This window comes from Rhinatrema bivittatum, chromosome 8 (genome assembly GCF_901001135.1).
Source record: "Rhinatrema bivittatum chromosome 8, aRhiBiv1.1, whole genome shotgun sequence".
NCBI lineage: Eukaryota > Metazoa > Chordata > Amphibia > Gymnophiona > Rhinatrematidae > Rhinatrema > Rhinatrema bivittatum.
The window spans coordinates 55172051-55198086 of NC_042622.1; the positions used below are offsets into that span (position 1 = coordinate 55172051).

The window sequence follows — 26036 nt, forward strand, 5'->3', positions numbered from 1 at the left end:
TATTTTGGCATCTGTTACTTACTGGATCTCCTTTTTAGGTTGTCCTTACAGCCAGCCTCCTTTTATCGACTGGGGGACTATAATACCCATTACACTTGTTACACTCAGTCCTTGGCTGAGTAGCAACTTTGGGTCTGTAATGGGCAGGAAAGAGATCCAGGTGTAATAGTGGATAACACATTGAAATTGTCGGCTCAGTGTGCTGCGGCAGTCAAAAAAGCAAACAGAATGTTAGGAATTAGGAAGAGAATGGTGAATAAAACGGAAAATGTCATAATGCCTCTGTATCGCTCCATGGTGAGACCGCACCAAGAATACTGTGTACAATTCTGGTAGCCGCATCTCAAGAAAGATATAGCTGTGATGGAGAAGGTACAGAGAAGGGCGACCAAAATGATAAATGGGATGAAACTGCTCCCCTATAAGGAAAGACTAAAGAGGTTAGGGCTGTTCAGTTTGGAGAAGAGACAGTTGGGGGGGGGGGGGGGCAGAATATGATAGAGGTTTTTAAAATCAAGAGAGGTCTAGATCGGGTAAATGTGAATCGGTTATTTATTCTTTCGGATAATAGAAGGACTAGAGGGCACTCCATGAAGTTAGCAAGTAGCACATTTAAAACTAATCAGAGAACATTCTTTTTCACTCAACGCACAATTAAACTGTGGAATTTGTTGCCAGGGGATGTTGCCAGTGTAGCTGGGTTTAAAAAAGGTTTGGACAAGTTCTTGGAGGAGAAGTCCATTACCTGCTATTAATCAAGTTGACTTAAAAAATAGCCACTTCTAATACCAGCATCAGTAGCGTGGGATATATTTAGTTTTTGGGTACTTGCCAGGTTCTTGTAGCCTGGATTGGCCACAGTTGGAAACAGGATGCTGGGCTTGATGGACCCTTGGCCTGACCCAGTATGGCATGTTCTTATGTTGTTATGTTCTTGCCTAGTGGAGTTCTGGCAAGTCACACAGGGTAAGTAGTAATATAAGGCACTAGGACTCCAGCACTCAGGTGGTCAATAACGACAGTCAAAATAGACAGGTTGTCAGAGTTAAGTAGTAAATGAGTGTATGACCACCAAGTCTCAGAGAAATTTCTCTTACTAGTCCAGTAGACAAGTAGCAAGTGAGAAGCAGGAAAAATTATCCACCAGTTTCATTTAAACCTCTTGTCTTGTATTAGCAACAAAGCCAACACCAGTATTCTCAACTTATATTTGTTAGCAGAAGGATTATTATGGTCTGTACCTTCAACAACAACACTGGAACGCATTGTATTTAGCAATAAATGGTAACACTCACAGGGGTATTGGAATTACCATGATACAAAAAGCCTGGCTCATACTGCAGCTACTGCAGGCTTCCTGTTCAGGCACTTCTGTTAAAAAGCAAGGAAGTAAATTGAATAGAGGGTTTTTTTTCTGCTTAAATTCCAAGCAACCTGATACCCTTTTGATTAGAGAGATTACATAGTGGTGTAAAGCTCATTACATAATTGATCTTTAGCAAACAGGAAGAGTTTAGTTTTTTTAGGCAAGTCTTGCACTTCTTTCTTCAATAACAAGAGCAGATTTTGAGGTGCAAACTGAATGTTAAGATTTACAAGTTCAAATTCAAAGAAGCAACAATTCTGACAAAATAGTTTTACATCATTCAGTGGACAGTAAAGGAGAGGTATCACATTCAGGACTTTTGTCAACAAGTACAACAGCACAAGGTTTTTGTAAGTTGTTACTGTGCAGCCAGGTGCTAATCAATTACATAAAATCAATGGAAAATTGCTGGTTTCAGATGGCTTGAATTGTCATTTGATCTGCTTCCTGTTTTCCTCTGGCACTGTTCTGTCAGAGGCAGACAGAAACAGGAAGTTGACAGGTGACAAATGCGGCTTATTTTATGGGACAGTGCTGCTGAACTTGTGATAGCTGGCAGAGCCCCATGACAGCCTTTTGAAAACATCCATTTTCAGCTCAAAGAAGAACCTGAATGCACGCTAGTACCAGACCCAAAACAGGAGAACAGTTCTCTTGTTTTTGCTTGACCAGCCCCACAGACTTGATTAAAAAAAATGTAATTGTTTTCAACACTGCCCTGTGTTATTTCAGTAAGTGGCATTTTCAGTTGTAACCCTTTTTTGGTGGATTTGACTGTCTTCTGAGAGTCCATAAAAATATTTATTTCTGGGGCTAATTTGTGTGCTACTTCGCCAACTCTCAGGGTCTCTTTCTCTGGTATAACCTTCTTGGCCCAGGCACGCTGGTGTGAACTTTCCTTCTCTGAGTGTGCGCTGCAATGTCTCTCTCACGGTGAGGCCGTGCTGCAGGGATCGGACAGGACACTGATAGGGTGTTCCAAATAAATGTACTCTGATTCTTCAGAAATAAAATAATTGTCCAGTCATCAAACAACTGTTTCAAATTACAGCTGGGTTGGTTTTACACTGGCTTCTTTCACCGAGTCTGATTACTGTATCTCTGTCTGTCTAAGTGTCCTGACTCTCAAGTTCCTGGGATGAGGATTATCACTCCTGGGTCAGGCAACTCCTGTTGGTGAGGGGATCCCCAGATCCCAGAAAAATCCTACCTGAGCTCCAGATTGTTCAGCCATCTTTACTGCAGCCTGTGTCCTGCTCCCTTTGGGTGGAGATCCCTTTGTGACTCTCCTTCTCCTGTGGAGGAGAGGTCCAATGAAAAAAAACAAAAAACAGGCTACTCATACAGTCACAAACTCCTCTGGGGTGAACACTGGGACTGCAGCTCCTCCACTTGCCAGGACAGGGGCTACAGATCTTCAGTTCCTTGGCCTCCGGATCCGGGGATTGTCCATCTCCCAAAGTGACACAGGGTCTCACCGCCAGTCAAAATCCTCAAAACAGATAACATCTTAACAAAGTCTTTCTTCCAAAAAGGGAGGTAGATCCTTACAGGCAAGCAGTGCACTGTCAGGAATCTCCTTTACCAAAGGAAACACCAAGTTAGGATAATAGGCCCTAACTCAGCTGGGGAATCAAAATTAGCTCCTCACTCCTCAAAGGCTAACCCAAAATGACTTCACCTCCCCTGCTCCTAGCCCTCCCCTCCCCCCATAGGTGAAGATCAGACTATCACAGGCATTCTCAGAGGGAGGTGCTGCAAAGAATGGTCTGTCCCTCTAGCTGACTCCCAGGGCAGGGACCTACGGCCATCTGGTGGTAGAAAATCCCTTTATAAATTGAATCCCATAATCTAATCGGTTGTGTTGAAATGCTGTGCTAGAGGTGTTTAAAGCCTCTCATGTGAGAGACTTTCCCATAGACTCAAATTGGCTGATATTGCTATTAAGTAGTGTTATACTCCGCCCTTGCTGGCCCAGTTGCTCTGCTGCCCACTACCATGAGGAAGGTCCCCGGTGAGTCCAACTCTCTGGGTAGATTGGGACCAGGGATGCTGCAGAGACAGTGTTCACAGCACCCTGTGAGAGAGCGAATCACGGTCAATGACCAAAGATGACACCCGGTGGCCAAATTCAGGGTTCATGATACCAGGGGTCCAGAGGGAGGCCTGGTGCATTGCCCCTGGCTGAGGACTGACACTGCAATGACCAGACCAGGTATACTGAGCGGGGCAGGATGTGGGATTTATAAAAACAGAGGAAAAATTCACAGCTCACGGCAAACGAAGGCTTGTGGTAGCAGATCCCAGCTCTGGTTCTGATTGAACTAGAACTACAAAAGAACAGGAAGAACAAATCGATGGTTAAAAAAAAAACAAAAAAAAAAACGTTTTTCTCTGTAATTCTTATAGTGTATTTCTTCTTTTTCCACTATGTTGAACTCTAGATCCTGATGAATCCTGAGCAACGGGATTAACACACATCCAAAATACATTTGTACTGCAGTAGATTTGAGTGTGACTAACTGACCTTTAAACCAGGGCTACATCAAGATAACAGTAGGAAGTCAGCGTCTAAAGTGGAGTGTTATTAGGTACGTGCTGCAGCCCGCGAGCAGGCAGAGTCTGTGCATATGGAGCTGATGTTTGTCTTGTGCAATGCCTGTCACCGAAATAGAAGGCCTCAGATGGGTCGACCGAGCCGAGGTTTGCATTTTTCAGCACATGTACATTGGGGAAAAAGGTTTGGTAGAAATCAGGGGCGTGGTATCAACAGCCAGCTGCCCTTTTCGAGCAGATGCAGCAGTTTCTCTTTTATTAAATGCCCCACTGTGAAAACATTAATTGGAAGGACAGTGGCAGGGACAACCAAGCAGCAGGACAGAGAGGCCGCAGAATAAAATAACCACTCTCAGGCTTGCTCCCCCAGAGTCGATTCTCTGAATTCCCAGTATCTCTGATCCGGGTGGGGCGTCATTAGCCAAATGCTTCCTCTGCGGATCGCCCCCTGCCCTGTAATTTATAGAATGTGGTTTGTTTCTGCTTCTCTGTTCTGACATTACCTGAGGCCACGCTGGGTACATGGCGGAAATCTCTTGGCGTGAGCCGCCTGCTGCTCATGAAAACAATTAAATCAGGAAATACACTTTAATTTCAGTCACCAGGAGAGAGCTGCTGCTCCCATCTGTGTTTCAAAACACAACAGCAGCAGAACAGATGCACAGGACTAGGAGGTCAACAAAATCAGTAGCTAGCGTTCATGTTTTTATCCCCATATTCCCAGTACAGGGTTTCATAATTTGAGATCAGAAAATAAGATTTGCTCCTTTCTGTCTTGTAACGTTTTGTAAATTTGTTGTTTGCCAGGCACACGTTGGGGGTCAATGTAGTAAGGTGCATGTGGTAGAATAAACAGTTTAATCCACAGTTGTGCACACAATCTTGTGTCCATACTTTACTGATAATATAGCAAGTACTTTTCTGGACAAAAACGTGTGTGCACAGGGAGGAATCAACATGGTGCTGGCACACACTGCTGGTTTTTTAGCTCAATTGAATTACCTGGTGATTGAGATGCCTGGGAAGAGAAAGGACGGATCAAGAGCCCATCTGGCCTGGCCTATAGAGCCAGTTAAGGAGCTGATAGATTCCTTAGTGTTGGCGGCTGGCCAGTGTCCTGGAGAAGGCCCGGTAAGGCAGGAAACTGGGAAACCGGAGGGGAGCTTGATGTCATGCTGAGCTCCAGCAGCAGGACTCCCTCCCTGGATGAAGCGGTGTTTTCTGAGCTTATTCTTTGGCAATTCAACTTGGTGCAGGCAAACCCCTGAGTTCCATTGTAATTGGAGGAGTTGAGTAAGGAGAAGAGGAGGTGTGGGACTCAGGTTCTGTACTAGGGATGTGCATTTGTTTTAACCAAATTTGCAAAACACAATGAATAAAGGCCAATTTGTTTCATTCAGGGGGCCCCGAAATGAATTGACAGGCCCCCAAATAAAACAAATCTTATTTGTTTAATTCAGTTAAAATTTCCAGTCAGGCCTACACCTAGGCCAGAGGCCTTGCCTAGGGCATAGGCTGAGGACCAAAGCAGGGGCTGTGGCCTACTCCCAAGTGTAATGCTGGTGCTTTGCCCTAGGTCTAGGCCTAAAGCTGGGGCCTTACATAGGGCATAGGCCAAGACCCAAAGCAGGGGCCATGGCCTAGGCCTGAGCACGATGTTGGGATTTTGGCCCAGGCCTGGTTCAACATCGGGAGCTTGGTCAAGACACGATGTAAGGCCCAGGCCCCCCCCACCCCCAAAAAAAATTACTTTTTGATCCATCGGGTATCCAAAGCCATGGCCAGGTTAGGGCCCAGGCCCACTCCCGATGCTGGGGTCCAGCCCTGAGGCTGGGTCCTGATGCCTGGGCCTCTGCCTAGGTCGCAGCCCAGGCCCAGGCCTGATGCTGTACCTGGTCTGGAGGTCAGATCCCAATGCCTGGGCCTCGGTCTATGTCGCTGCCTGGGTCCAGGCCTGATGCTGGGGTCCTGATGCCTGGGCTGAGGCCCTGGCCTAGGCCTGATGCCCGAACTCAGACCAGAGGCCAGGTCCCGACATCTAGATCAAAAAAAGAAAAAATTATTGGACCCCAATTTTCACAGATTTTACATGGAACTTTCAGTACAGCATTTGCCTCAATGATAGAAAAGCTCTCTCTCCACCTCAGTTGTGTGGCTCTAGCAACATCAGGAAACAAAGCTATCTTGAACCCTTTACTTGTATTATGAAAAACATTTTTAACATCCAATCTTTATCATGTTCCAAAACAAAAGAGACCAATAGGATTGCCCTAGATGTTATCTCATAACTTGAATCCTGTAGAAACCCAGAAAGATCTATCCAAACCATGAGATATCTGAGAAGGAAAAGTATTATATTCCCCCCTATTAAATGCGGGGAGATAAGCCTTGGTTGTAGGTGGAAATGGAATCTGGAGGATGTCTAGAATACCTTTTTAAGAATCTCAAGATATTCCATCAAAAAAATTTTTAGGAAAATTTAAGAAATGAAGATTAAGTCTTCTTGAGTAACTCAAAATTATCCATCTTACGATTTAACATGTCCTTATCTTTTAATAAAGACACAATCACTTTGCTGTAACACATTCATTTTATCCTCTAGTTTAACAGACTTTTTTTCATGAAAGGCAATAAACTAAGAGTGGGAAGCAACCTAATTTGAAACCGCTCCCATTCTTGACAAGGCAATCTCCTTTGGTAGTTAAAGAGGATTCAAGTTGCTTTAAGCCATCCAAACAGACTGTAAAATTATAGGTGGTGACTTAGCAGAGGTGGAAGTAAAAGTCAATCTGACAGAACAGTCTGGAACAGATCCGTTCAACCTAACAGGTGTAACCATCAAAGCATCACTCTTCCCATCTAAAGAAAGATGAACATAAGAACATAAGAAATTGCAATGCTGGGTCAGACCAAGGGTCCATCAAGCCCAGCATCCTGTTTCCATCAGAGGCCAAACCAGGCCACAAGAACCTGGCAATTACCCAAACACTAAGAAGATCCCATGCTACTGATGCAATTAATAACAGTGGCTATTACCTACGTAAACTTGATTAATAGCTGTTAATGGACTTCTCCTCCAAGAACTTATCCAAACCCTTTTTGAACCCAGCTACACTAACTGCACTAACCACATCCTCTGGCAGCAAATTCCAGAGCTTTATTGTGCATTGAGTGAAAAAGAATTTTCTCCAATTAGTCTTAAATGTGCTACTTGCTAACTTCATGGAATGCCCCTAGTCCTTCTATTATGTGAAAGTGTAAATAACCAAGTCACATCTACTCGTTCAAGACCTGTCATGATCTTAAAGACCTCTATCATATCCCCCCTCAGCCATCTCTTCTCCAAGCTGAACAGCCCTAACCTCTTTGCCTTTCCTCATAGGGGAGCTGTTCCATCCCCTTTATCATTTTGGTTGCCCTTCTCTGTACCTTCTCCATCGCAACTATATCTTTTTTGAGATGCGGTCTCACCATGGAGCGATATAGATGCATTATGACATTTTCCGTTCTATTAACCATTCCCTTCCTAATAATTCCTAACATTCTGTTTGTTTTTTGACTGCTGCAGCAAACTGAGCCGACGATTTTAAGGTATTATCCACTATGATGCCTACATCTTTTTCCTGGGTGGTAGCTCCTAATATGGAACCTAACATATAGAAACATATATAGAAATGACGGCAGAAGAAGACCAAATGGCCCATCTAGTCTGCCCAGCAAGCTTCACACATATTTTCTCTCATACTTATCTGTTTCTCTTAGCTCTTGGTTCTATTTCCCTTCCACCCCCACCTTTAATGTAGAGAGCAGTGATGGAGCTGCATCCAAGTGAAATATCTAGCTTGATTCGTTAGGGGTAGTAGCCGCCGCAATAAGCAAGCTGCACCCATGCTTATTTGTTTTACCCAGACTATGTTATTAGCCCTTATTGGTTGTTTTTCTTCTCCCCTGCCGTTGAAGCAGGGAGCTATGCTGGATATGCGTGACATATAAGTCTTCTCCCATGCCGTTGAAGCAGAGAGCCATGCTGGATGTGCATCAAAAGTGAAGTATCAGGCACATTTGGTTTGGGGTAGTAACCGCCGTAACAAGCCAGCTACTCCCCTCTTTGTGAGTGTGAATCCTTTTTTCCACATTTCCTCTTGCTGTTGAAGCTTAGAGCGATGTTGGAGTCAACGTAAGCCTGTGTATGTTTATTTAATAAGGGTATTGACTCCAGGCAGTAGCCATCATTCTGGCGAGTCACCCACTCTTCATTGGCAGCCTCTTGACTTTATGGATCCACAGTGTTTATCCCACGCCCCTTTGAAGTCCTTCACAGTTCTGGTCTTCACCACATCCTCCGGAAGGGCATTCCAGGCATCCACCACCCTCTCCGTGAAGAAATACTTCCTGACATTGGTTCTGAATCTTCCTCCCTGGAGCTTCAAATCGTGACCCCTGGTTCTGCTGATTTTTTTCCTTCGGAAAAGGTTTGTCGTTGTCTTTTGATCATTAACACCTTTCAAGTATCTGAAAGTCTGTATCATATCACCTCTGCTCCTCTTTTCCTCCAGGGTGTACATATTTAGATTCTTCAATCTCTCCTCGTACGTCATCCGATGAAGATCCTCCACCTTCCTGGTCGCCCTTCTCTGTACCGCCTCCATCTTGTCTTTGTCTTTTTGAAGGTACGGTCTCCAGAACTGAACACAGTACTCCAGGTGAGGCCTCACCAAGGACCTGTACAAGGGAATAATCACTTCCCTTTTCTTACTCGATATTCCTCTCTCTATGCAGCCCAGCATTCTTCTGGCTTTAGCTATTGCCTTGTCACATTGTTTCGCCGACTTCAGATCATTAGACACCATCACCCCAAGGTCCCTCTCCTGCTCCGTGCACATCAGCCTTTCCCCCCCCATCGAATACAGTTCATTTGGATTTCCACTCCCCATATGCATGACTTTGCACTTCTTGGCATTGAATCTCAGCTGCCATATCTTCGACCACTCTTCCAGTTTCCTTAGATCCCGTCTCAATCTCTCCACTCCTTCCGGCGTGTCCACTCTGTTGCAGATCTTAGTGTCATCCGCAAAAAGACAAACCTTACCTTCTATCCCGTCCGCAATGTCGCTCACAAAGATATTGAACAGGACCGGTCCCAACACCGATCCTTGCGGTACACCACTTAAAACCGCTCTCTCTTCAGAGAAGGTTCCATTTACCATCACACATTGTCTTCTGTCCGTCAACCAATTTGCAATCCAGGTCACCACCTCGGCACTCACTCCCAAGCTTCTCGTTTTATTCACCAGTCTCCTGTGCGGAACCGTATCAAAAGCTTTGCTGAAATCCAAGTATATGATATCGAGTGCTCTTCCTCTATCCATTTCCTTGGTTACCCAGTCAAAAAAGTCAATCACATTTGTCTGACAGGATCTTCCTCTGGTGAATCCATGCTGCCTCTGGTCCATCAATTCTCCGGACTGTAGATAGTTCACTATTCTCTCTTTCAACAGTGACTCCATTACTTTTCCCACCACTGAAGTGAGGCTAACTGGTCTGTAGTTACCATTGTGTAACATTGTGTAACTACAGCAAGGGTTATTTTTCACTATATGCAACACCTTGCACTTGTCCACATTAAATTTCATCTGACATTTGGATGCCCAATCTTCCAGTTTTGCAAGGTTCTCCTGTAATGTATCACAGTCTGCTTGTGATTTAACTACTCTGAATAATTTTGTATCATCCGCAAATTTGATAACCTCACTCGTCGTATTCCTTTCCAGATCATTTATAAATATATTGAAAAGCACCAGTCCAAGTACAGATCCCTGAGGCACTCCACTGTTTACCCTTTTCCACTGAGAAAATTGACCATTTAATCCTACTCTCTGTTTCCTGTCTTTTAACCAGTTTGTAATCCACGAAAGGACATCGCCTCCTATCCCATGACTTTTTAGTTTTCGTAGAAGCCTTTCATGAGGGACTTTGTCAAACACCTTCTGAAAATCCAAATACACTACATCTACCGGTTCACCTTTATCCACATGTTTATTAACCCCTTCAAAAAAATGAAGCAGATTTGTTAGGCAAGACTTCCCTTGGGTAAATCCATGTTGACTGTGTTCCATTAAATCATGTCTTTCTATATGCTCTACGTTTCAGTCTTCCTCCTTGTCCTCTGTGAGTTTTGAAGAGTTCCCTGGCTTCAGCTGAGATGGAAGGCGGATCTTGGTGCTCAAAGAGTCCAAAGTCTCTTTAAGAGTGGTGGATGAACTGCCAAGCTGCACAGATCTCGAGTCTAATAAGCCTTGACCAAGAGGCATCGTAAATGAGGCAACCAAGGGTTGAGAGAAGGGTAAAGTTGCAAATCTAGATAGGAAAGATCTAACTGAACCCTTTCTCTTCTTACCTATTCCACAGGGAAAACAAAAGAAATTGAGAGCAGATACTCACTTTGGCCCAAATCAGGGAAACAAATTTGGGACCCAGAGGCGTGTCCCTTTGGCACGTGGCTGTGTGCGCTGCCGGTGGCAGCGCACCACAGGTCCGCCAATTAAGTAGGAGGAGTCAGGCGCCGAAAGATAACATTAGGCACTAGGACCAATCACTCACAACCCCCACTGCATGGCCGCTGGCTGCCCTCATGTCCACGACTTCCCCTGGCTATAGGAATGCATTATTTTGCAGGTATTCAATCAGAATGCTTGCTGATATGGCCAGAACCACCCATAAGGAAGCTTTTCTTCTACTGCATCAGCACGTGTTGGCTCTGGGGGCACTTTTTTTCTTAAATTCCCCTGTTAAGTGTGTGGTTAACTTTAAAGGGAATAAGTTTGCGATTTTAGACCTTCTACGATTAGAAGTTTGTTCAAGATAAAAATGGAAATTTATAATTTACTATCTCCTTGTATGAGCATATGTAGGACAACTAGTTAAAGACACATTTGGCATTTAATTGCTTATTTTGCCCTTTGACTATATTATGATTCATTGTTGTTTTCTTCTCCCTCCTTTTATTGTGGACTAAGCTTCATTCTGAATGATTATTAATTTGCCTTTTTTCTTTTTATCTGTTTCTTCTGTATTGAAGCTTTCTTGATTTACTTTGATGTATCTGTTTTAGAAAATGTATACATTTAAAAAAACATGTGCGCATAACAATGTGCATTTAAGTTAGCACCCTCTCATGCACATCCCATCTTAATGATGGCATTAGCTACTTCCTGTTTTCTGAGCACTGGAAACTTAACTCCTAGTTTGAGGTGAAATAAAGCTTCCAGGGCTAATGTTAATCTATGGGTGGAAGCTGTAATTTCAATGCCGGGACGTGTAGTGCATAAATCATGTTTTATGCGCATTAAGCATTTTCTTCCTGCACATTTTCTGGTTTGTGCGCATTTTTTAACTCCTGATGTATTAGCATACCATTAGCTTACTGCATTGGGAATTTTAAAAATTTGTACCATGCATGTTCAGGAGTTGTGTGCAGAACTGTGTGCCACAGTTTTAACACTCAGCATAATACATCAGCCCCACTCTATGATAAAACTTGTAAGGCCCTTCCTCCACATGGGAGAGAGAGAGAGTGAGAGCGCGCGCGCGCGTGTGTGTGTGTGTGTGTGTACACACATGAGAGATCCTGTGAGATGGGGGGGGGGGGGGGGGGGAGAGATTGTGTGTGTGAAGGCAATTCAGAGCCTTCCAAGTGGTCCATTCTCCACTGCAAGAAGCTGCTCATTTACTCTGATACCAGTGCTAATCCCAGCAGCAAGATCTCCAAGTTGCACCTGCCACATCTCCTCACTTGCAGTCACAGGCGTGCGGTTAATTACTGCTGTTGTTTTGAGGAAGTTGTTGCAGGACTTTAGGTGTGGTTTTTGCCACAATGTGATTGTGCAGAGTGTCTAGTGTCCTCCATTTGCCAGTTCTTCTCTCTTTAACTGGCCTTGATGCTTCAGATGTTTGACAGTACTGTTCCTGCAAGAATATACAAATTGTTCCGACTAGTTGGTTTGAACCAGGCTGTGATAATTCGGCAGCTGTCAGTTAGCATGGGTAGGTTTTAGTGACATGGAGCCAGAAAGGAAGGTGGGAGGAGGCCACAGCCAGAGCAGCCATATTGCGGCCCTGGAAGTTTTTTTTGACTGCTGATTTTGCTGCCATCATCCACCAAGTAAATGCAGGTAGGTAAGAACTGCATTACAGGGGAGTCTGGAGCCTCCATCCGTTTGTGTGAGAATTACTTTGATTACTTCTGTGGGGTATATTTGACATACTGGTGTTTTGTAAAGCATTATTGGCTCCTGTTCGGATGGAAGGTTGGTATTGCAAGCTAGCGGTTATTTTAAAGTAAAAGGTTTCCAGTATAATTCAATGAAACCTCCAATATGTGGCTGAGTATCCCCCAAATATATTGGGGAAATTTCAACAGATTTGTCCAGGGAATGTGGGGAATACTTTAAAACTCATTTGAAAGCAAACTTAGCTGATATTTGCCTGATTCGAGTTTGGCCTTGAATTTTCCACATAGCTGTGTTTAAGATCCTCATTCTAATCCCACCACCATCTCACTCTGTAATGTGGAGTATATTACTTAACCTCCCTTTGTTAAAATGTAAGTGGCAGAGAATTCTGTGGTCAGAAATCTCATCGTGGGTGGAGATAAAAGTCAATGCAGTTCTGGGTATAGGGATCCCTCCCCAGGTCCACAGGGAGCATAGGTTTAGGGATCTATAGAAACATAGATAGAAACATAGAAATGACGGCAGAAGAAGACCAAACGGCCCATCCAGTCTGCCCAGCAAGCTTTCACACTTATTTTTTCATACTTAGCTGTTACTCTTGGCCCTTATAAGTAACTTTTTGGTTCTATTTCCCTTCCACCCCCGCCATCGATATAGATAGCAGTGTTGGTGCTGCATCTAAGTGAAGTATCTAGCTAATTGTTTAGGGGTAGTAACCGCCGTAATAAGCGAGCTACTCCCACGCTTGTCTTCCCAGCCTGTGCAATTCAGTCCTTGTTGGTTGTTGTCTGAATATAAATCATCTTTTCTTCATTCCCCCTGCCGTTGAAGCAGTGAGCTGCGCTGGATATGTATTCCAAGTGAAGTATCAGGCTTAATTGATTCTGGGTAGTGGATGCAAATCCTTTTTTCCACATTTCCTCTTGCCGTTGAAGCATAGAGCAATGTTGGTGTCGCATTAACCGTGTGTATGTTTATTGAATAAGGATAATAATCTCCAGGTAGTACCCGTCATTCTCGCAAGCTACCCCCATGCCTCTTCTCTTCATTCACATCCTCTAGACTTTATGGATCCACAGTGTTTATCCCATGCCCCTTTGAAATCCTTCACAGTTTTGGTCTTCACCACTTCCTCCGGAAGGGCGTTCCAGGCATCCACCACCCTCTTTGTGAAGAAATACTTCCTGACATTGGAACTGAGTCTTCCTCCCTGGAGCTTCAAATTGTAACCCTTGGTTCTGCTGATTTTTTTCCGATGGAAAAGGTTTGACGTTGTCTTTGGATCATTAAACCCTTTCAAGTATCTGAAAGTCTGTATCATATCACCTCTGCTCCTCCTTTCCTCCAGGGTGTACATATTTAGATTCTTCAATCTCTCCTCATAAGTCATTCGATGAAGACCATCCACCTTTTTGGTCGCCCTTCTCTGGACCGCCTCCATCTTGTCTCTGTCTCTTCGGAGATATGGTCTCCAGAACTGAACACAGTACTCCAGGTGAGGCCTCACCAAGGACCTGTACAAGGGGATAATCACTTCCCTTTTCTTACTCAATATTCCTCTCTCTATGCAGCCCAGCATTCTTCTGGCTTTAGCTATTGCCTTGTCACATTGTTTCGCCGACTTCAGATCTCATTGTTTCGCCGACTTCAGATCTCATCTCCAGATTCCAAAAGAGGAGAGTAAATGTGGGCAAAGAGTTTTTTTTTAATTAAAAAAAAATCATTGTTTTTATTTTTTGTGGATTTCTGCTTGTAATTTCTAATGTATTTAGTTCAGTGATTATTATTAGTTGGAAATTCTGCCTTTGGGATGGTCCTGTGGCTCAGTGGCTAGTGCTGCAAGCTGCCCTGTGAAGGACCTGGGTTCAGTACACTGCTCCCCGGGCTGGCCAGGTCTGCGGATGCTGCAAAAACAAACATTAACAATCCCCTGGGAAGGGGGGAATCTTGGTCATTGAGCAACAGTGACACCTAGTGGGGCCCCAGATTGCAAGATTCTGGAAGGATCCCCGGTGAGTCACTGTGGTGCCTGAGGTAAGTGAGCTGAAAGGATGAGGTAAACCAGGAAAGGGGTAGCTAACTCCAGTTTTCTGGAGACACAAAGAGAGGCCAGGTTTTCAGCAAATTTGTGGATATGTTAAAAACCTGGCTTCTTTGTGACTCTTGAGGACCAGAAGATGGCCACCCCTGGACTAGGGGGAAAGATGCACCAGGTAATGATGCATGAAGGTTCAAGGTGCTATAGCCCAGAGGAGGTCACTTAATGACTGGCCCAGCAGCTGAAAAAAGCAGGAAGAAACCCAAAGCAAAAGGAAAATCATCCTGCCTTGTACGTATGGAGGGCAATTTTCAAATAGCTTGTGTAGTTATAAAATATGTGGCTTCTCTTTGCTGTTAACTTCCAAAGAGAAAACCAGGTAGTGTCTCTTTAAAAATAAACTGGAATAAAAGATATGAGCTAAAAGTCTTTGATCACTCTGCACCTGCTACTTGCGCTGGCAGCCCAGTGTAGGGGTGGGGTATGAGTGTGTGCAGGGGGCGGGGCAAGACACAGCAGTGACAGCCCACAGACCTCTTGAAAAGTCCATGTACACTCTTTTCCTCCCCGACCTAACTACATGCCTGGGGAACGCCCCCTTTCTCACGCAGCCTAATGTGAGTGGGCTATGAAAATAGGCACATGCTGGTACCTGACCAGAGAAAGGACATTTTCAGATGGCTCAATTTACCCAAGTAAATGTTATTTTATTTGTGTTCCACCTTTCAGACCCTTCACAGCAGATTACATTCAGGTACTGTATGTATTTCGCTCTTAACCTGGCTAAAATGGCTTTAAACATTACCCTCTTAAGGCCCGAATTTGAAAGGCCTGTGCGTGTAGAAAAAATGGGGGATGGGTGCGCGGTTGGGCCTTGTGCGCACAGCGTGCCTTTTAGAATGGGCCTGGCCCCGTGGTTAACCCCCATTACACGCAGAAGTGCCAGGCCAACAAAAAGGGGTGGGGTGGGGAGGGGCAGAGCAGGTGCCGGCCGGGACAGCAGCCATTAGGCCCTGTCCCAAAGAAGCGTGCGCCGGCAGCCGGCCAGTGCGCGGAAGATACTTCTGCACAGGAGGAGCAGCAAGTAATTAAATTTAAAAAATGGGAAAGCTAGGGTAGGTTTAGGGGTCGGGGAGGAGAGGGGAAGAGGGAGGAAGGATAGGGTTAAGGTTAGGAAAGTTCCCTCCCAGTCCACTCCTTAATTGGAGCGGACTGGAAGGGAACTGGGCAAAGGTCCGATCGCATCGCTGCGTATACTTTTGAAATTTCTACCCCCCGCCCGAACATGCGTGTGCAGATGTTAAAATCTGGTGCGCATGTGCACGTAGATATTGCATTTTATAACATGCGTGCGCCGACGCGCGCATGTTATAAAATGATCGCGTCCATGTGTGCGCGCCGGAAACCGCGCGCACATGGATGCGTGCGCACTCATTTTAAAATCTACCTTATAGGGTTTAGCTGAGCAGCTCACTCAGAGCTTCCTTTTGGCCCTACTTGGTTTTGGAACTGATATCCCAATGCATTGTGGTATTTGTAGTCCCTGCTCCTACCATTTGAAACCAGTGCTGCAGGTATCAGAGTGCCTTAGGATGTGGGGGTTGTCAGAAATCCAGGACTGGCTTAAAATCGCTCTCCTTGAACTGGGCATCTCTGCTGCCTGGAGCTTGCAAATTAGAAGAAGAATAGCAAGGAGTGGATTTGTTTGCAAATTAATAGTTTTTTGGGTTTTGTTTTTTTTAATCTGACGTGCTAATCCTGTTGTCGTGCATTATGGGGTCTATACAGATCCTTGATAGAGGAAGGAGCTGTGATTGAGGGCTCCTTCTCCCAGACGTCTCTGTCCAGTGTTTGTAGAAAGCTTCTCTTACTCTCCCAGGCAGCAGTTCTCCAGATTGATTTTACCAACCTCCTGGGAAGCTGGAGGGATTCCGTTTGAGTGACAGGAAGGTTAACCGGAGTCATGGCCAAATTTAAGATTACAGCGCTCATAGGCAGAGGATCAGGAAATCAGAAGGTGCATCATGAGTTCTCGGTTTTGGCTACCTTCAGAATTTGGCATTCTTAGCCCATACCTTACATTGCCTGTGGCTAAATCCCACCCTGACCGGAGCAGTTCTTATGATGTGGTTCTTCCAAGCTCTCGCCTTTCTCCTTGGTGATTGTTGACAGTTTTTTTGTTTGTTTTTTTTTAAACTGGAGGTTTAATTCATCACTTGCTTGGTTGGGTTTTTAAAACAGCTGGGGGTTATGGCAAGCTGTTATCTCTCCACGGTTATATGTACCCCATCTCGGCCAGAAGGCCAGGCAGGGATCGCTCTTGGCCAGAAGGTTAGGATTGCTAGCAAGTAGAGCAATAAAAAAAGACATTTTCATAAATAGTTTTCTTAAAAGGAGGCAGCTGCTAGAGGCATTAGTAACTTCCTTGTTCCTCTGACCACCCTTCCTTGTTCTCACTATTCCCTCTCCACTGCCAACTGTGAATAGGAAACTGAATGGAAGGTGTAGGGGAGAAAAAAAGGGCTTTCCCCCTTTTTTGTGTGTCTATGCCGGGGGGGGGGGGGGGGGGGGGGTGCTATTACACCTGGCCCTATGGCAACAGAGTTTAATTCTAGTACAGAGTTACTTACAAAGTAAAAAGGAACGCCTAATGTGTCTGTGACCCTGCTCTGGCAGCTAAACGGGAGGAGGTACCGTTTCAAGCTTTGGGCCTTGTGGGTTCTTTCCTGTCCCGGTCTGAATTTCTACTCTTTCGAGGTTGGCTGCAGTCCCCATCCGTCACCTGGCAGAAAGTAAGAGCCAACTGGGAGAGAGGGAAAGTGGTAGCCGGGGAGGGAGGCTCGCGCGCCTGGAGAGAGCCGGAAAGCTAAACGACAGCAGCAAGAGACGCACATGCTGCTGGGGGGGGGGAGGGGGTCCTCTCCCCTAGTGTGCGATTGACTAAGACATCTCATCTGCACGGGAATGCCACTCCCACATAGGTATACTCAGTGGGAGTACATCCTGGCAACTCGTAAGCTTTTTTTTTTATATATATAATTTTCTGCTGATCAGCCTGAGCAGATCACGATATATAGCCTATCATAGAATAGATCCAGCACATATCTCTGCTGTCACAGACAGGGGGTCTTTCACACAACAGATGGTTCCTTTACATGTGTCTCTCACAACGTGAAGCCCTGTCACCAGCAGAGCATCAAATCTGGCATAGCGCAAGGCTGCGGTGGAACAATTAGAGTGAATTACAGGGTCCCCTTGTTCTTGACGGGCTTCTGACTGAACTTGATTGACAGCGCTTAGCATAATACAAGGCTTGAACAATTTAGACCTAATGAGTTCAGGGTTGGTTTTGCAGTGATAAATGTTCCATAATAGCTCTGTTTATAGTATGTTAAGAATTTACTTAACAGCTGCTGTTTTATTATTTTAACTAACTGTATTCAGGTAGACATGCATAAAGAAATCGATAGATAAAAAGTGCCATAGATGTGACAGTGGACAAACAGGAAAAAGCGTGGGAGTGAGGGTTGGGAGGAGGGGCTAGGAATGGACCTGGGGAGTGGAAACAGATATACATGGCAAAGGCAATCAAAGGTTCCAGATAATGCCAGGTCCCACAGAGACGGGGATGATTTCTCCCCTCAGGTGTGCAGGATGCTACCTCTCTCTCTCTCTCTCTCTCATTAGAGCTAAACTTACAAAGCTGGCTTTTCCACCTCGCATATCCTGACCTGTATCCGGGCTAGCCATGTTTAATCTTCCGTTTACCATGTAACTTTATACTGCTTTATATGCCATGCGAGCTTTACTGGAAAGTGCCCCAGTCAGAGAAAAACTGAATAATAATGATGAACATTTTGCAACAATGCAAAAATTGCTCTGATTTTCCTTCCCATTGGAAATTCTGAGATGCTTTTATTGAAAGGTCGGGTACAAAATGCTCATAAATCAGTCCTCTGGGGTGGGGGTCATATTTATCAAAGTAATGTTCAGAGGAAGCCAAGACTTTCCAAGGTAACAGGGTCTCTTCCTCAATTCATCCAGTCACCGTCCTTTTAATCAGATTAGGAGAGGAGGTGAAGCTTCAGGCCCTGTTCATGTCCCGTGCCCAAAGCCCTTGCTGTTCCTTGACCTCCTTACTGAAGGCAGATAGTGGATTTGGAGGATTTTCTCTGAGCCCCCAGGGCACAGCAAAAAGGCCATACTCTGAGGGGAGAATGAGCTAGTGGAAGGGGAGACTTTAAAAAGGACAAAATCAAAGTATCGGAAAAGGACAAAGTGAAATGCTTCCTGTCTTCTATGGCCGTGAGTCTTCCACCTGAGTCCCTCCACACAGGAAGGAGATGCAGGAACTTAGCTTTTTCTCTGGCCTGCCCTCTCCTTTCTGCTCGTCCTCTTGTGCTGTCACCCTGTGCTGTCTGTACCTTTTCAGCAAGTAACTCACCAAGCTAATGGGAGGAAATGTATGTGTAGGAGGAGCACAAATGCATAAAGAAGATATATATATATATTTTTTTTTTTTCAGATTGCCAGTTGATAATCAGGCCCACTTCTGCTTTCCTTACAGGTAAAAATAAATGCTGAGACATGAGACTGGTTTAGGTTGATTAGTTCATCTTGCCCGCTGCCTTTCCTTTATAATTAGCATGCCTAATTTTCATGAAAACCAGTGTAGCGGATCATACTGAAAGGATTTAGGTCAATGGTTTCCTATGGAGAAAGCACAGATGTATCCTTTGCTTTTTTTTTTTTTTTTTTTTTGCCAATTTTATTTATTCACATGGGAATGAATATTACAAAACACTTGCAGTGGTAGAGACAATACAAAGAAACAGAAGAACACAACCAAATATAAAAATATTGCATTAAGTGAAAAATAGAGATAATCGAGATAATTCCCATACATTTTGTATTAACCCTAACCCTCAATCCATCATACTCTCTCTCTCACTCACTCCCACACACACACACACACACACGCCCACACACACGTGCGCGTGCACTCTCACACATTCATCCACAAGAGGAGAACTCAGTTGGGCCACTGGTGAGTCGGGGAGGAAGAGAAGAATAGATAAACTATGTGAAAGTATTCTGAAACTATGAAGAACTCTAATCCAAGAGAGAATTACAATGTGGAGGAATACCCACTTAGAGTTAAAAAAAACTTTGAATCTTAAGGGTTAACAAGTTATACATATCTGACCATAATTGAACATAATCTTTATGCACATTTTTGATTAATGCAAAACATCAGGTTGTTCAGTTTGCATCCAGTCAGCCAACTTCTGATACCACTGTGAGGCTTGATCCAAGTAAATAGAATGCATGCTTTTTGCCAGCAAAACCAATACAGATACATCCTTTGTAATATATAACTGTGCACTATTATATACTAAGGATGTCAAGTTAAGTGTAAAACATTGATAAGACAGGCTAAGAGAGAATTTGAAATGAAGTTGGTGGTAGAGGCAAAACCTATAATAAAAACTTAAAAAAATATATCTGAAGCAGGAAACCTGTGAGGGAGTCGGTTGGATTAAAGGGGCTCTTAGGGAAGATAAGGCCAGTGCAGAAAGACTAAAAGAATCCTTTGCTTCTGTGTGAGGATGTTGGGGTGATACTGGTTCCGGAGATGGTTTTCAAGGGCGATGAGTCAGATGAGCTGAATCAAATCACTGTGAACCTGAAAGACGTGATTGACAAACTAAAGAGTAGCAAATCACCTGGACCAGACGATGTGCACCCCAGGGTTCTGAAGGAACTAAAAAATGAAATTTCAGATCTATTAGTTAAAATGTGTAATCTATCATTAAAATCATCCAGTGTACCTGAAGACTCGAGGGTGGCTAATGTAACCCCAATATTTAAAAAGTGCTCCAGGGCTGATCCAGGAAACTATAGACCAGTTAGCCTGATTTCAGTGCTGGGAAAAATAGTAGAAACTATTCTAAAGATCAAAATCACAGAGCATATAGAAAGATTGTCGTGGATTACAAACTAGTTAAAAGACAGGAAACAGAGTAGGATTAAATGGTTAATTTTCTCAGTGGAAAAGAGTAAACAGTGGAGTGCCCCAGGGATGTGTACTTGGACCAGTGCTTTTCAATATATATATATAAATGATCTGGAAAGGAATACGAGTGAGGTAATCAGATTTGCAGATGATAAAAAATTATTCAGAGTAGTTAAATCATAAGTGGATTGTGATAAATTGCAGGAGGACCTTGTGAGACTGGAAGAATGGGCATCCATATGGCAGATGAAATTTAATGTGGACAAGTGCAAGGTGATGCATATAGGGAAAAATAACCCATGCTGTAGTTACACAATGTTAGGTTCCATGTTAGAAGCTACTACCCAGGAAAAAGATCTTGGCGTCATAGTGGATAATACATTGAAATTGTCTGCTCAGTGTGCTGCAGCAGTCAAAATAGCAAACAGAATGGAAAATGTCAAAATGCCTCTTATTGCTCCATGGTGAGACCGCACCTTGAGTACTGCGTACAATTCTGGTTGCCGCACCTAAAAAAGATGTAGTTGCACTGAAGAAGGTACAGAGAAGGGCAACCAAAATAAAAGGAATGGAACAGCTCCCCTATGAGGAAAGGCTAAAGAGGTTAGGGCTGTTCAGCTTGAGGAAGAGACGGCTGAGGGGGGATATGATAGAGGTCTTTAAAATCATGAGAGGTCTAGAATGGGTAAATGTGAATCAGTTATTTACTGTTTTGGATAATAGAAGGACTAGGGGGCACTCCATGAAGTTAACAGGTAGCACATTTTAAACTAATCGGATAAATTATTTTTCACTCAACGCACAATTAAACTCTGGAATTTGTTACCAGAGGATGTGGTTAGTGCAGTTAGAGTAACTGGGTTCAAAAAAAGGCTTGGATAAATTCTTGGAGGAGAAGTCCATTAACTGCTATTAATCAAGTTGATTTAGGGAATAACCAGTGCTATTACTAGCATCAGTAACATGGGATATACTTAGTTTTTGGGTACTTGCTGGGTACTTGTAGCCTGGATTGGCCATTGTTGGAAACAGGATGCTGGGCTTGATGGACCCTTGGTCTGACCCAGTATGGCATGTTCTTATGTTCTTATGCACTGAGGGATACTTTTTACGCTAACCATAGATCAGTGCCTGCCCTCACAGCAATCAGAAAGCCCCATTCGTAGGTCATCATTAAATCTGGTGTAACAGGGTTCTTGTGTTGTACCAAACAGTTGGAAAAGGAAATACTCTCTCACTGGCAGACCTTTGATTAGGTGAATCCTCTTTAGTGGTTTGTAATTCCTTCGTTCTCTGTCTTCTTTTTAAGGTTTACAAATGAACACCTCAAGATCTGGGATGTGCTGTCCTCAAATCAGCCCTCCAGTGTCATGGTGGTGAGGCTCCTGGCCGCCTTGCGGTGCGCGTCTTGAAAGTTTTCGCCAGGGGAACAAAGTGAGTCACATGCCCCTCCCTATTCTTGACTGACGGAGGGAAATGGCCAACCCCGTGGATTTGCTGACAGAGCTGCAGCTGCTGGAGAAGGCGCCGACACTGGAGCGTCTGCGAGCCGCCCAGAAACGTCGTGCCCAGCAGTTGAAGAAGTGGGCGCAGTACGAGAAGGAGCTGCAGAACAAGAAGCGGAAGCACGAAAAAAAGAAAGCCGTCCCGAGTCGCAAAAAGGTTTCCTTCGAGGCCAGCGTGGCTCTACTGGAGGCCTCGCTGAGGAATGATGTGGATGAAGGTAAGACCTGTTGCTGAATTTTTTTTCTGGTATGCTGCTTGTTAAAAATACTCTTCACTGTGAGATGCATTGGAAAGGTTGCGTGGAGCCTGTATTTCTGGGTGGGCTACATTTCAACAAATGGCAGTACCTTAGCAGAACTATGTCTGGGCTTACCTGGAATATCTGCACATAGGGGTTGCATTGACAGTTTATGTCTGAACACTGGAACAACAGTGTCCCTGAAGAAGTCATTGAGAGATCGTTGAGCAGATTAGCAGATTTTATGGTTGATAATGAGACGGTTTTGGTTTTTTTCTTTCTTTCTTTTTTTCATTTATCAAATATATTAATCGCTTCCCACAAAAAGGCTGAAGCGATGTACAATAAAACATACATAAACATAAAGTATTTACATATAAAACAAGTAAAAGACATATAAATAATATATTCATTAGACCAGTGATTCTCAACCGGTGTGTCGCCAAGCACCAGCAGGTGTGTCGCGGCTCCTGGTGTCCCACTGCCCTGGTTGTGCTTCCCCATTCCCTGCCCCCGCGGGCCAATGGCAAACCTTCTCCATTCTTCCTGCTCCCACGCAGGCCAATCGGAAGCCTACTTCCTTCTATCTGCGAGTGGGAGTAGGAGGAAGGGAGGAAGCCTCTGATTGGTCGATGAGGTAGGAAGAAGGGGCATAGCATAGGCCGTGGGTGAGGGGCTGGGAGGAGGGGCAGTGCTGAAGCGAAGCCGCCACGGGGATATGCTCCCTGTGGCGGCGAAGAAGCCCAACCCGGCGAAGCAAGGCTGCCACAGGTGCCCATCCCCGTGGCGGCGAAAAAGAAGTCCCGCTGGAGTAAAGCCATGGCGGAACTGGAGCCCATTCCTGCAACGAAGGAAGAAGAGGTTTGGTGGTGAGGTCTGGTACATGTATGTGAGAATGGAAGCTGGGGTGGGGGTGTGAATGGGAGACTGGGTGAGTGCTGGTGTATGTGGGTGTGAATGGGAGCCTGGATGAGTGCTGGTGTGTGTGGGTGTGAATGGGTGCCTGGGAGAGTGCTGGTGTGTGTGGGTGGGAATGGGAGCCTGGATGAGTGCTGGTGTGTGTGGGTGTGAATGGGTACCTGAGTGAGTACTGGTGTGTGTGGGTGTGAATGAGAGCCTGGGTGAGTGCTGGTGTATGTGGGTGTGAATGGGAGCCTGAATGAGTGCTGGTGTGTGTGGGAGTGAATGGGTACCTGGGTGAGTGCTGGTGTGTGTGGGTGTGAATGGGTGCCTGGGTGAGTGCTGGTGTGTGTGGGTGTGAATGGGTGCCTGGATGAGTGCTGGTGTGTGTGGGTGTGAATGGGTGCCTGGGTGAGTGCTGGTGTGTGTGGGTGTGAATGGGTGCCTGGGTGAGTGCTGGTGTGTGTTTGGGTGTGAGAGCATTTGTGTGTGATTTTGAGCTTGTATATAAGAGAGAGCATGTGTGTTATTGAGAAAGAGACTGGTCAGGGAGGTGATGTGTTTCTATGTGTGAGAGAGAGACTGGTCAGGAAGATGACTAGTGTGTGTGTGTGAGAGAGACTGGTCAGATAGATTACTGGTGTGTGCGTGAGAGACCAAGACTGGTCATGGGGTGTAATTGGTGTGTGTGTGTGTGTGAGTGAATGACTGGTTGTGGGCCCTAAGAAGAGGACTGTGAGGACAGAGCTTCAGCAGCCACTGCTGCTTCTGGTGATTGCTATTGGCCTGCAAGAGAAAGGAGTAGGAGAGTTGCTGGATAGGGTAAGTAAAGGCGGCTTTTTAAGTTTATTTTTCTTGATTGACTGCCATTTTAATTATTGGGTATTATGTAATGTGTCTGTTTTGAAATATTTAATTGGTATTTGGACAATTTTTAAATCATTTTTATGAGTTTTTAATTGTTGGATGTTATTCTGTTCATCAGCTGTTTTGAAACATTAATTAGTATAGTTTTACAATTACTTCTTTGTGGGGATCTATAGCAGCTTGGCTTACTCTGTTTTCCTAATAGGAAGTATATTGGTGTTTAGGACCTGGTTTAATATTTGTAGTGTTGCCTTTTCATAGATAGGGTTATTACTGCTGGAGTGCATGCCATAATGCAGGTGTAACTGTGTGCGGATTAGTTTGTGTGCATTATTGCAGATCCTGGGATTATGTTAGGTGCTATGCTTGTTTCCATTTCTCCAGGTTTGCATTGCATGCAGAGTGGCTTTTTTGGTTTTCCATTCCAGTTTCTGTCTCCATATTTATAATTTGTGGTCTTTCTGTCCTTGGTGAAGGTCGGCTTTGTGTGTGTGACCGAGGTGAGGTATTTTACTAGCATGTAGGCATTTGTATCAATCTTATTTGTTGTGTTTCTCAATAGGACATGCATTAGTGGTAAATTACTGTCTTTTCATAAGGAAGGCTATTGTGCCTGGTAGGGTTTTTTATCGTTTTGGGGGGGGAGAAGGGCACATAAAAAAAACAAAACCCCAAACCCACCCCAGCCCTTCAGATTTAATTAATTATAATCCCCCCCCTCCCGACCCCCCTCCCAAAAAAAAACTTGCCTAAAGTCACTGGTGGTCCAGCAGGGGTCCCGAGAGCGATCTCCCCCTCTTGGGCCGTTGGCTGCCACTAATCAAAATGGCGCAGATGGCCCTTTGCCCTTACCATGTGACAGGGGCCAGCCAATGGTACCGATAGCCCCTGTCACATGGTAGGAGCAATGGTTGGCCTGCGCCATTTTTTAAGATGCTTGAGGTTAAGAAGCTATCAATTTGGGTAGCTAGCCCATTAGTAGAATTGGATGGGGAATATTTTGGTTGTGATACAGAGCTCACAATGAGACCTTGTATAGCTAAACTGATCAAGATTTTTTTTTCCATTTGCATCAGTTTTATCTGTTAATCTGTTGTACTGAAAGAGGACTTGGCTACACTGATTCATTTGCTAATTAACAGGTTAGATTACTGTATGGTAATTCAGTTTTCATTGAGCTAACTAACAATCTTTAGTGAAATTACAGAGAATACAAAAGTTGGTTGCTCACCTTTTGTAGTTTTACCTCGTTATTATCATATAGTTCCAAGTTACTGCCCTGTCCCTTCCCTCCCCTCCCCCCCAGTTATAATATCAGTTACAATGTAAAGCCCTGTTGGCTGAATTTGCTGTTGTCTGGAAACCGATGTGATGTCTCGTGCGAATGTCGGTATAGAAAAAATGTTAAATAAATAAAATAAATAAATATATTACTATGTCTGCAGACATTATGCTTGTTACCTTTTGGATTTCTGCAGCAAATTTAAACTTCTGTTTGCTTTGAAATTTGTCCATGGGAAATTACCATTTTATCTGAGTAGATGCCTTTCCTGCTATGTCCCAGTGAAACATCTCTGTCCTTCGGAGGAGATCTTATTACAGCAGCCAGCTCTGTCAAGTTAAGCTGAAAGGGGCTTTCTTCTGTGATATTCCTTCATTATGGAACGGCTTACGTAGTGCGTTACGGAAGGTGGATAATTACTGCATGTTTAGGAAGCTAGTAAAGGGCTTCCTTTTTACTTCTGCTTTTAATTGTTAATGGTTTTTGGAGTATTTCCAGAAAGTTCTCTTATTAAACTAGTTAAACTGTTAATGATCTCTGGAGCAGTGGAAAGAAATGGGTCATCTGTTTAGGGACTAATGAGTTAGGTTGATAATTTATTAATTTTGCTTTCTTGTTGTTTAATTGTGAATTATGTTGTCCATTGTGGAATGATTGTTTTATTTATTGCATTTTATTTATGGAGATTAATTTTATGTTATACTATTGATTTATTTTTAGGTTTATAATATGTGTGTTATTGCTGATATGATTTTTATGTTTTAGAGTTTATTTAAATTTGTATTTTGTAAGTTGACTTGGGCTGTTTTCTGATAAGGTGTCAAATAAATGTAAGCAATTAAATGATTAAGGTGCCTCTTCAGAACTATGAATGCATTAAATAGCTGGAAATTGTGTTGGTTTGGCGTGGAAAGGATGAAATGATTGGGAGCATGAGTAGCACCAGGATAGGTAGTAACATAGTAAATGATGGTGGATAAAGACCAAAATGACCCATCCAGTCTTTTCAGGATATCATAGTAACATAGTAGATGAA

At 44.1% G+C, this 26036-nt stretch overlaps 1 protein-coding gene across 2 annotated transcripts in view; it reads left to right on the plus strand.

Annotated features, from left to right (window-relative positions):
• The window catches only part of PPP1R16B (protein phosphatase 1 regulatory subunit 16B), a 186394-nt gene that overhangs the window by 29102 nt on the left and 131256 nt on the right, over window positions 1-26036 (plus strand). The window contains exons 2-3 of one of the 2 annotated variants that reach the window (XM_029612241.1): window positions 18717-18758; window positions 21517-21930. In XM_029612241.1, coding sequence (XP_029468101.1) covers window positions 21684-21930 — 247 coding nt within the window. In that variant the 5' untranslated portion in view covers window positions 18717-18758; window positions 21517-21683. The remainder of the gene's footprint in view (window positions 1-18716; window positions 18759-21516; window positions 21931-26036) is intronic. The other variant, XM_029612239.1, reaches the window with a different exon arrangement.